General features: G+C 30.3%; 2 protein-coding genes across 2 annotated transcripts; one reads left to right on the forward strand and one right to left on the reverse strand.

The window, feature by feature from the left end:
• Positions 1-162: 162 nt before the first annotated feature.
• Positions 163-1,895, forward strand: LOC149891297 (uncharacterized). The gene has a single exon (XM_090081231.1). The coding sequence runs from the start codon at positions 1,053-1,055 to the stop codon at positions 1,710-1,712; it is 660 nt and encodes a 219-aa protein (XP_089937357.1). The 5' UTR covers positions 163-1,052; the 3' UTR covers positions 1,713-1,895.
• A 1,705-nt stretch (positions 1,896-3,600) lies between these two features.
• LOC145199885 (T-complex protein 1 subunit theta-like) lies at positions 3,601-9,760 on the reverse strand. Its single transcript, XM_090081230.1, has 13 exons — positions 9,568-9,760; positions 8,563-8,653; positions 7,752-7,963; positions 7,150-7,219; positions 6,887-6,969; positions 6,592-6,637; positions 5,992-6,053; positions 5,385-5,522; positions 4,777-5,110; positions 4,476-4,663; positions 4,234-4,398; positions 4,019-4,138; positions 3,601-3,877 (listed from the first exon to the last, which is right to left on the reverse strand). Exons 1-13 carry the CDS (start codon positions 9,622-9,624, stop codon positions 3,812-3,814), a joined length of 1,632 nt encoding a protein of 543 aa, XP_089937356.1. The 5' UTR covers positions 9,625-9,760; the 3' UTR covers positions 3,601-3,811.
• Positions 9,761-12,173: the final 2,413 nt, after the last annotated feature.

Raw genomic sequence — 12,173 nt, forward strand, 5'->3', positions numbered from 1 at the left:
AATAATAATATCGTGTATAGTATGTTTTTGTAATTTTTTTTTTTTTTTTTTTTTTTTTTTTTCTGTTTAAGTTCTTGTTAAATTTTTTTTTATGGTATTTTTACATTGAAATATCATTTTCTATATATTTTACGAAAAGAGAAAAAATAGAAAATTCAAGTAATTAGTAATATATTCTGCATGTATTTGTTTGAACGCCGTGTTTCAGGCTATTCTTAGCGACAATATTTTTGTATCGTTTTGATAATAAAGTTATATTGTCTATTATATAAAAATTTATAATTAATTAGACCTTATCTTTATACCAATAATGACTTTTATACCAATAAATTTACAAGTGATATGATTGTCGTTTGGTTGCGACATATCAAACGTCGATGTTCAGTGTTCGTTTGCAGCTTTCTTTAACCCATGACGCTCATATAAGCAGAACCACTTGTTCGCCCTTTTAACAAGAAATTTTGAAAACTTGTTAATCTTGGTTCTTAAAGGAAAAAGTATTATTTTATGTTTTTAGAACTTGAAAAGAAATAAAAATAAAATTTATCAGTCACCCCCAAACGCACTCTACGCACAGTTTATACGCACCGTAAGCCAAAGCTTGCGGTTTTTAAATTGTGCTAAGAAGGACCGAGGTTACATCGTTTACCTAAAGTGTAGATCATCACTTCCTATTTTTCATATTCGATATTATGCCTAAATTTTTAACGGATTCTAAGATAATATAAAAAAGTATGTAAGAAATATAAAATAAATACATACTCAAAGTATAAATTATAAGTCAATAAATTGTTAGTGAAAAATTTACGCCGCAAATGAGATAATTTTTTACTTACTCTACTTCAGGACATCCATTGCTTGATTAGGTGTTGGTGTTGTAATCTATCAATTTTACATGTGTTTAGTAAATAAAGCCAATGAGCTCTGCTAATTAATTGTTCAAGTGAGTAAATACTCAACAATAGCAAAGCTAATTTTGTCTAGCAAGAAGTTTGTAGTGGCAAATTTCAGTGCATAGAAAAAGTATCAGCGACTAATTTTCATAATTGCAAATGAATCTTAAAAACGTTATTTTGATTTTTGGTTTTGTTGGCTTTGCTCTGTGCATGCCCATTGCTGATGAAGGTTCAGCTGAAGAGTATGATAGCAGTGATTCAGAGGCAAAAACAAAAGCACCTAAAAAGATTACTGCCGTAGCAGCAGCAGCACCCGCAGCGGCGGCAGCAGCACCCGCAGCAACATCTTTAAAGCCCGCATCGCCAGCAACCATTCCAAGTAAAAGTGCAAAAGAAGTAAAGTCTAAATCTACAGGATCTGAATCAAAATCTGTTGCTGCTATCCCTAAGCCTGGTGAGGTTGCTGGGGAGCAAAGTGTTGCTGAAGAGCATGATGCTCCAATTACTACTACAGAAGATAGCGAAGAATCAAAAGAAGGAAAAAAAGTTGTCGCTAGATGTCACCATCATTGTCATTGTCATCACGAACACGAGCATTGCGGACACCACCATTGTCACGATCATGAAGACCATCACGATGAACACGGTCATCATCATCATCATCATTGTGATCATGATGATGGATGCCACCACCATCACCATCACTGCGATTGCCACCACGATTGCCACGGGCACCATCATGAGCACTGCCATGAGCATCATGGACCACACGGACATCACTGCTGCCACTGCCATTACGAACACGGCCACAAATAATAAACTTGAGGGAACTATTTTCTCTTTCTCTGTTAATCAACCAAAGTTACAAAAAATATTCTGGTGAACTTATAGACTATATATTGCTTGATTTGTATTGAAGACTTGGGGTAGAAATTGTAAAATTACTGTGAAGATTATTAATTAAACCAGTAAATAAAAAGATGAAGATAATTATGAGAAGCATTTCCTTATTCTGTTTCAAAGTCATCTACAAGTTTGTGTAATGACCGAATATGTTATATAAGAAATGAAATTTAATCAGCGATGGCATGCAAAAAAAAAATTCTTCAAAACTGGAAAACATGACTAAATACCTATCTTTAAGGTTTAAGGTTATCCACCCCATCCTCCAAAAAAAAATCATTTTTCATAGTATATGTAGTTGTGTTCCGTTGTAGGGATTAAAAACCAATTATTAGTAAAAACTTATTTTTTAAAAAATGTTTTGAGTTACATTTCTTGTGGGCGAACGGGCGAAATTCTTCTTGTGTATGATTATTATGTTTTTTTGTTTTTATAGGTGTGATATTTCTGTGAGCGGTGAATTGAGAGTATTAAGTTTGATAGTTTTTAGGTTAGAGCTTTTTAACTTGGAAGGTATTGAATAGAAGGTTACTCTTAAAACTGAATTGAAAAAACATTCTTTTGAAATGTGTGATTAGTTTTAAGAGAAACTCTCTTTAAAAGCTTGCTTTAGATGTCGTCTCAAGAAATGTTTACACTGCTGTCGCTAACTTGTTTATTGCACTCAACTAGCGACAAGTAAACAAAATCATCGAGGCATTAATTTAGAAAACATTTCAAGTTTAATATCAAAATGACTTTAGAAATAATCATTCAGCCTGCGAGGTCTTCTTTCATTGCAAGATTTTTATTGCGAACAGGTTTTAATCATGAAAAGTAGATTTCAATGGTTCTTACTTGCGTTTATTTTTGTGCTTATTGTAACAACTGTTTTCTCTAAGCCGACAAAGAAGAAAAAGAAGCCGACTAAAATAAGAGCAACAAAGATTTTGTCTACGATTAAAGGAGATCAAATTATAGTAACAGACAAAATGGCGTTGGGCCCATCAGCGAAAAACGTAACGCAATTTGTGGCAAACAACACGAGCCATGAAGTCATTAAAAAGCATCACGATCACCACCACCACAGTGAACATCATGACTGCAATGGTGGGAAGCACATAAACGATCATCACCATTGGAAAGATCATTTAGGTCACCATCATCATACTCATTACGACATTACAGTTGATAGACACGGTCATGAACACTGTCACGTGACTGAGCACCATCAAGATGAGTGCGGGAGGCATCATCATTTGTGCCACGATCACCATCATACTAACCATGGCAATTGCGATTGCCATCACGAGCACCACGGAGGAGGGGGAGGCTACGGCAAATAACTTAATACGCTTCGAGTTACAGAGACAAAAATAAGCTTCCTTGCCTAAGGGATCAGTATTTTACGCTGGATTTTTAGTCAGATTTTATATTGTAAGCTTTATACCACGTAGCACATATTTTTACGTTTAGTGTAAATAACAATGACCTTCAACTCTGAATTAATTTTCAAAATTTAACGATTCAAAAAATGATCCCTAAAAATATATCCATGCATATAAACGAATTGAAATCTCTAACTGATGCCAGCCGACAGAATCAAAACCTAGAGAACTCGTATTCATCGAAGAAAATTTCTAAGAATTGTTAAAACCAGCAGAAAACTTTTTTTTTCCCCCTAATTGTAACACTTGCAACAGACGACCATTTATAAAAAAAGGTAATTTAAAAATTTTAAGACCTATCATTATAACTATGAGTTTATTTACGAAATATTTGTTCCTACTTTCATAAAGACTTTAAATAAAAACAATGAAAGGATTAAGAATAATTTTTCTTGAAACTGTTGTTGTATATAAAAAAAAAAATCCCCAATAAAACAAAATAGTCTCGATTATTCAGTTGCAAATAAAGTAAACTCAGGGATTTGCAGATTCAAAACCCGAACGATGGAAGCAGTCCGGACAATGGAAGTCAGAAACCTTGAGCGGTAAAGATTCTGTTATTCACCAGGCCTTTATACAACTCTTTTAATCTTCGTCCCAATCAGGATTCTCTTTTGCTTTTGGCCCACCGGCTTGTTTTGCCATAATAATCTAATAGAAATAGTTTTAATTTTAAAACTAATAATATATAGAGCTGTATTTGTGATTCTTTTTTTGCAACATGACAAAAGGTTAACCAAACTCTGAGAAGCTGCATTGATGGAAATATAAATAAATAAACGAGATATTAACCTGATCAACTCTGAGAACAGTACAAGCTGCATTACTGGAGAACTTCAAAGCCCAATACTTTACTAAGAATGAATCTAAAATTTTCGCTTGTAGAGCATCAATTGTAGCAGCATTTTCTCCCTACAAATAAATGTAATGAAATGTAAATACACTTTAACAAAATGAAATGATTTTAAACAACAAATGATAAAAATTAGAACATAAACAAAATATACCTCTATATCAAATCCCACATTTTTTTCTCCGGAGGCATGGGCAGCATACAAATTGGAAATTAACTCAGTAGCTTTTATACCAGCATTTTCAGCCATGGTGCGTGGAACAACTTCAAATGCTTCAGCAAATTTTTTGATAGCATATTGCTCCAAACCAGGTATGGTCTGATATCAAAAAGAATTTAATTACTATTTTTTTTAAAACCCTAAAAAAAAAAAAATTTAAGTGCATATAGTCAAACCTGTCCGTAGCTAGCAAGTCTTTGTGCAAGCTCAATTTCTACAGCTCCTGCACCAGGCAACATTCGCCCATCTCTAGTTAGTGATTTGAAACAGTTGACTCCATCATCAATAGCTCGTTCTATGTCATCCATTACATTTGAGGTGGCACCTCGAATAACAATAGTAGCAACAGCATTGTCTTCACGGTCTGCAGATATATAAACTTAGTATTAGAAACTAAAAAATACATAAAATTACCTAAAAAGAATTTTAGAAGTTTCAAACATTTTGTATTTCAAAAATGCATAACTTTAAGCTGACCTTGTTTGAATATGACAACAGGTGTATCTCCTATCTCAGATAAAAATACATCATCACATCGACCAGCTTCTTCAGGTGTAGGAGGAGTCATTTGTGGAAGAGCAGTTGCTTGAATAGCTTTACACAACCGTCTCAAGTCAAATTTAGAAAGAAGTCGCACAACCATGATTTTATATTTGTTACAAAAATGAACGGCCATGTCAGCGGCTTTACCACCTGTAACAATAACATTACAGCCAGTGTCTGCTATTGATTTTATTTGGGCCTCTAATAAATTCTCTTCTCCTTTACTGAAGTCCATAAGCTCTTCTGCATTTTTAATAAGAACTGTACCCTAAAAGAATTGAACAAGAACATTAATTTCTTCAACATTTCCATAGATCAATGATGATATTTTCTATACAAGGTTTTTTTTTTGGTGAAGACTATTTTTTAGGACCACCTAACTTACATACACTATTTAAACTCTAAAATGCTAACATTATATGAGGAGTAGCAATGGTAAATATGACTAAGAACTTGATGGGTATTGGTTTCAGCCCTAAGAAAAAGACTACAAAATTTAAAAAAAAAGTAAATAGTAAAGAGTAAAAATAAAATTTCCAAACCTTTGTCTCAGTTGCCATACTATCTAATGGGCAAGACAGAACACATATCTTTGCATCTTTTACTTTTGTTATGTTTCCTTCTACATTTCGTTTAAACACCATTCCATTGACAATATCTGACATATAAACACCTGAACCCTAAAATATAGTAAGAAGCCAGCATATAAAAGAAAAAGAATTTTTTTTAATTATTATATTATATATATATTTTTTATCATTATTATAATCTATCTTATTTGTTAAAATATATTAAACTATGTTAAATATTTAATATTGAACAAATATACAATAATTGGTGGCTAGTTTTTTGTTTTGTTTTTTTTCTAAAAAAAAGCTTGTTTTTTTTTCTAAAAAAAAGCAAATACAATATTTTAAATAACTTTTAATTTTTTCCCTTTTTGTTTTAAGATTTTAATAAGAAAAAAAAAAAAAAAATGTAGCAAATGTATATGCAAATCTTTCTGTGTTATATTGTATTTTCTTAAAATCTAATGAAGTTAATAAAAGCTTACTTTTCTTCACATATATATATGTTGTAATTAATTACTTTCATGATGCATTTAGCTTAATTTATTACTTTTCTGATAACAAGAAAAATAAGACTTACCATAATTTTTTGAACTCGAACATTGTCCACGTTAAAGTGACCACTCTGTGGATAGACATTTACTAAAAAAAAACTTTCAACTTTACAAAGGGTTTCTATATATTACACACACGTAACATACTAAAAGAACTAGGGTCTTAATTGAAAAAATTTTTCAATCGAACTGAAACTCAATTTATGTCATGTTCACTACATTAGAAATGTTACAAAATGTTGTTCCAGATTCTTTAACATCAGATTTGATAATAGATAAAAGAACAACTGAGTATTGTTTCCAAGTAGAGGATTAGTAACCTAACATTATGTAATCAAGTTATTTTTGGATACAGTAGCCAAATCCAAATGAGTTAATTCTTGGTACATCAAGTCAAGAGTTTAAAGATTTAAATTTTATTTCATGATTAAAGCCTAATTGCTTATCCTTTAATGCATCAAAATTTAACAATAAAAGATTTAACAGAACAGAAAACATTTGAAGGATATTTTGGGATTAAAACTGAACATCTAAAATAGTCAAAACACTTGTTTAAATGCATTAACACATGATGGAAACATACAAAATACTTTTCAAGTGTGACCAAGAAATGTGAAACTACTTACAGCATGCTTTGGTAATCAACTGTGATAAGAAATCCTCATTTCCATACTAAAATAACATTATAAAAAGTTAATTTCAAAATTAGCTTGATGAAATATTAAAAGCACATAAACAAAAACTTCTTTACTTTACTAAAAATTGACTAAATAGTAAGGAAATATAAAAAAAGTGGAAGGAAGTATAACAACAAGAAAAAAAGATATTGCAATCATGCATCTATCTTACCCATTAGATACTATGGCAACTGAAACAGAGATTTTGAAATTTAATTGTAACAATTTTAAAACTGGTGTGTACCTGTTTACTTGATAAAACTGGTTTTATAGCATTTGCTACTTCTGTAACATCTCTCAGATCTTTTACAGTATAGCAAACTAGCTCTAAGATAAATGAAATAGCATAGAATATAATTGACAAACTGGTTTCATAGCACTTGCTACTTCTGCAACATCTCTCAGATCATTTACAAAATAACAAATAGCTTTAACATAAATGAGCATAGAAAAGAATTGCTTAAATAAGTATCACTAAAATTTTATAATAAAGTAAAAAATATTTACCTGGTAATATTTCTAAAGTCTTTTTGCATGCCATCTCATAACCCTCAATTACTTCAGCTGGGGACATACCCTAAAATAATAAACTATTTTTAAAATAAATAAAAAAATCTACTTTAAGAGTAGAATTTACTTTGTTTTAAAAGTAGTTTTAATTGATTAATTTTAGGGAAAGTCAACTCCAGCGCTTTGAGAAGGTTTTAAAGTTGATAAACATTAAATTATCACAGATTGCCTTAAAATTATTATAATTTAAAACAATATTAATTCACTTTGCAAAAATAAGAAAAGGGAAATTTGAAAAAACCCACCCTGTCATAATTCAAGTTAAATGCTATTCAAGGTCATTTTGATCTAATGAGTATCCTAGCATTATGTTTATTAAAGTCTGTTGCTAGAACTGAAGTTGAAGCAAATATAATTGCTTGATTGGTTGTTATTTATTTCTGCAGATCAACTGTCTTTAATAGGATTTTTAAGAAAGTAAAAAGTTTAAGTGCATTTGTCAAACTTGAACATACCTCTGATTTGTGTATAAGCATTATAAAAGGGTATCGGTTCAAAAAAAAAATGTCATTAATCAGATTCACTGCTTACATTCTTACCATTTTCAATAACTCTTCAGCACTTCCTAACAATGCACCAGCGAATATAAGAACCCAGTTGGTTCCATCTCCTATTTCTTGTTCTTGCATTTGTGAAGCAAACAAAAGCAGCTTGGCAGCTGGATGTTGTACTTCAAGCTCTTTCAATAGTGTTGCTGCATCACTTGTAACAAAAAGTTTGTCAAGATGATTGATCACCATCTTATTCATTCCTAGTTTAAGCAGTAAGAATATACATTATAAATTAGTATTCATGTCATGCTAGATAGTTGTACATTAAATCTATAACCTGAATGATACAATACAGAACATTAATTAATATTTTGCTCAAAAGATCAGTCTAATAGCCCGAAATGGCTCACAACAACTTAGACGATATTGGTGGGTTTCTACAATACAGTGTAAAATTGAAACCAAATTTTTTTAGTAAAATCTTTTTTTAATTTCAGCTAAAATCCAGCTATCAGACTAGTACTGATCTTAAAATTACATAATTAACAAGCTACACAATTAACACTCACTAATTACTAAACTATTCTAGGTAAGAGAAACAGCCATTACATAAATGCATTTTCTGATGATTTGCTATAAACCTATAACTCAGGTTAAAGGGTTTTAGAGGCCACTAACTGATAAAATTTGTTTTATGACAGACAACTAGTGCTTTTGATTGAAAGAAAATGTGTTTGAACTTTGATGTTTTTTTACTTAATATAATTATTATAAATTTGAGCTTTGTATATTAAATAAAAAAACTGTTACAAATCAGTTTTAAAACTCTGTAAATATAATTAGAAACAAGTTAACATACCATTGGGTCCATAAGAAGACCGTAGAATTTTAGTTAGCTGCTGACAAGCATCAATATTTCTGTAAACTGCTTCTTCAAGTCCTCTGTAAGACTACAGAAACAAATAAGATAAACTTCATTTATACATTAGGTTTAACCTAGTGTTATTTAAAAGTAAAGTTCATATAACCAAGCACTTCAACCTATTAGAGCTTGATTAATCTATAGCTTAAGATTATGAAGTAATAATGAACTAAACTATTCTATAATATAACTTAATATACATTAATAAATGGCTTTTATTGAATTTTGTAATTATCAAATCTCATAAAAAAAGAAACTATTAGAGAGTTGAGCTATGAATAAATACAAAAAAAAAACACTTGAAAAGAAAACAATGCCATTTTAAAAACTTAAATACCTATTATACTATTTGTATATACAATGCAATTAACATGAAGAGCTTTAACTAAAATGCATTCATTCCATGAAAAAACTTAACAAAATCTTAAATCTTTACAGCCATTAAATGGTGATAGCTCTTCTTCATATCACATACAAAAGCATCTTAATAAAAACCATGAAAATTCTATTTCTTTGATATACATAAACACACACATAAATGCACATTCATAAATATACTTTCTAAGACTGCTCTACGATTTGAAAAGTATTGAGAAATTTCTTTACCTAAATATGTTAACTTTTTAACTAATGGATACATGAAGTGGAAAAACACTTTTAATTAGGCATCCATCCCTTAAAATATTGTATATAGAGATAAATTTTTTGGTAAGGATTGGACAATCAAGAAGCTAGATTTGAAATGAAAGCTTTTGTCTATAATGAAGTTATAGATTAAGGAAACAATGGACATTGAATATATAAACTTTACAAAATTGATTGTTTGCAACCAGGAATCAATCAAACTTAACTCGTAAAGCCATTTATTTTACACTAAAAACCTTTCTTTTTCTTTATGAGGTTCATTGAAGGTTATATGTATACTATAACAAAATATTTCACCTTGGCACCTTCTTTCATCATAGACTGTAAAAGTGATTTTGGTATTGGAAGAGCCATGGCAAATTTATTTTATATCTAAGTATATGGAAATGGGTTGATGCTATGAGACTACCGACTTTCCAGCTCTTCAGTATACAGTGCGAAAGTTCTGGAAGGACATGCTTTTCAAAAAACGGAGGTATTTGTTACACTTAGTAATTATCAAACTTAAAAGCCGCTTCACGATTTTTTTTTTTTTTTTCGTTCTCTAATATTAAGGATATAAAAAATCAAGCACATTTTAACAATAGTTTCTATAAAAGCTTGTATATAATCAATTGTCATAGTTTTTTTATAATATAAACTCCAGTAATCAAGTATGAGATACTATAAGAATGTGGGGAGACTAGTAAAAGACCATATTTCTCTTAAATAGTTAAGAGACGTTAAAAATAACATCAATATTATTAATATAAGTTAGAATCTGTGACGGGAGTTAATGAATTAAACAACTAAATAATTAACTAACTAACTAGGAAATTTGCTAATTTTTTTTCTTATTCTAATTAAAAATGTTGATTGAAGACCTCAGTGGAAAAACCAGCGATGTCAGATTTTTCTTATTTTTTGAAAATCAAATATAAAACTTTCCTTAGAATTGCAGTTACATCCCCCAATTTTTATTTTTTATTTTTTGGTTTTTTAATATAGAATGATTATATTTACATCAAACAATTTATTTAAAAAAAAAAAATGAAAAAAATTGTTTGCTCTAAATCTCCGACATCAGTCTTTTGTTTAATTGGGTTCTGTTTCATTTGTTCCATTGGGTTCTGTTTCATTTGTGCGATTGGGTTCTGTTTCATTTGTGCAATTGGGTTCTGTTTCATTTGATCCATTGGGTTCTGTTTCATTTGTTCCATCGGGTTCTGTTTCATTTGTTCCATTGGGTTCTGTTTCATTTGTGCAATTGGGTTCGGTTTCATTTGTTCCATTGGGTTCGGTCTAATTTGTTCCATTGGGTTCGGTCTAATTTGTTCCATTGGGTTCTGTTTCATTTCATCTTCTTTTATAAGGACTGGGATGCTTTTTTCACTTGATAATTTTAAAAGTAAATGAAATAAATCCTGTATATTTAAAAAACGATAACAACTCAAAAACTTAAAAAATGTGAAATACCGCTTTTTTTCCGCTGAGATCTTCAATCGGTTGTATATGACATTAGGAAAGGAAAAAATTAAATACTGAATTGATTTTTAAATAACTAATTAATGTTCAAAAATGTAAAATTAATCCTGCTTTCGGTTTTTAACGGTTAAGTATTAGTTAAGTGCTTTTAAGGTTTTAAAAGTGGTTGGTGATTTCTAAGTTACCGCTTCTTACTAGTATAAAAAAAGTTTTCAGTATCATTATCGTTGCAAGTTGAAAGCTGTTAGAGTAATCATCATCATCATCATCATCATCATCATCATCATCATCATCATCATCATCATCATCATCATCATCATCATCAGAGGATGGTATATGACCATCGGATTATATGATCATATTATCCATTATCTGCTTATATGAATGAGGAGCGTTTTGTTAGATCTCACAGTTCATAGAGCAAATGCAACTAAATAGAATAATATGTTCGTAATGATCAGAGTTGTGATTGAAATTGAGAAAAACCACAAAGGTCTGCTCGTCATTACAGATTTAACGGATTGACTGACGGAAAAAGATTTTGAAACTTTAGCAGATTTTAAAACTTTGTTTGTCCTATCGCAAATGTCAAACTGGAAGCTGAAATGTATTTATCAGTAACATGGTAATAATATTGATAATAGAAATTAAGAGTATATAAGAAAATTTTATCCCAAAATACTGTACAACTGTAAATCAGTGAAAGCCTCCCTGATCGTATTTTGGGACAAACATGTAAAGAACCGTATATTGTCTATCGACTATTCAAGTTGAGGTCAATTAATGTTCAAGAGAAAGAAGCGCGAAGTACCTTGGTTAAAGAAATGAAAAAAATTTTTTTGGTTACTAAACCAAAAAAACAACCGACCAGTTCACCTGACGCAATCAGTTTGCATTTTGCTGGCGACAAATCACATAGTTTTTTAGAAAATCTCTTCATCATCAGAGTTAGAAAAATATTTAGATTGGAGACGAAAAAAATGCATTTCCTTCGGAATTCTGGGGGTATAGTGAAAACAGAGTAAAGTTTCAACAAATAGATAAAACATCAGTTGGCGGTAAAGACTTGTTTTCACTTTCGTTGGTAAAATTTTAAATGCAGAGCGATATCGATTCTCAGATGAGATGCAAAAGATATGTTGCTGGGGAAGATGCTGGAGAAGATGCTACACATATTTTGTAGTAAACAATTACAATTTTTGTTTGGTTTTACAAAATGTCAAGCTTAAGCAGTAACAATTCCAATAAATTAATAAAATACTCTTAAAAATATTTGCATAAATTATATTCTAACATTAAGGTGGTACCAGGGTAAAAAAAAGGCTATTTTTGATAAAATTTTGAAAAATACCAATATTAATGTTTTGAATTCTTACATCTGCCTATTTCAATGTGCGCTTTGCAAAAAGTCAAAAATTTTCTTAATTTTAATCAAATTT

The sequence above is a fragment of the Hydra viridissima genome, unplaced genomic scaffold, assembly GCF_058129835.1.
Source record: "Hydra viridissima isolate aposymbiotic clone 2 unplaced genomic scaffold, HvirCarnegie_v1 scaffold_3, whole genome shotgun sequence".
In the NCBI taxonomy this organism is placed as follows: Eukaryota; Metazoa; Cnidaria; class Hydrozoa; order Anthoathecata; family Hydridae; genus Hydra; species Hydra viridissima.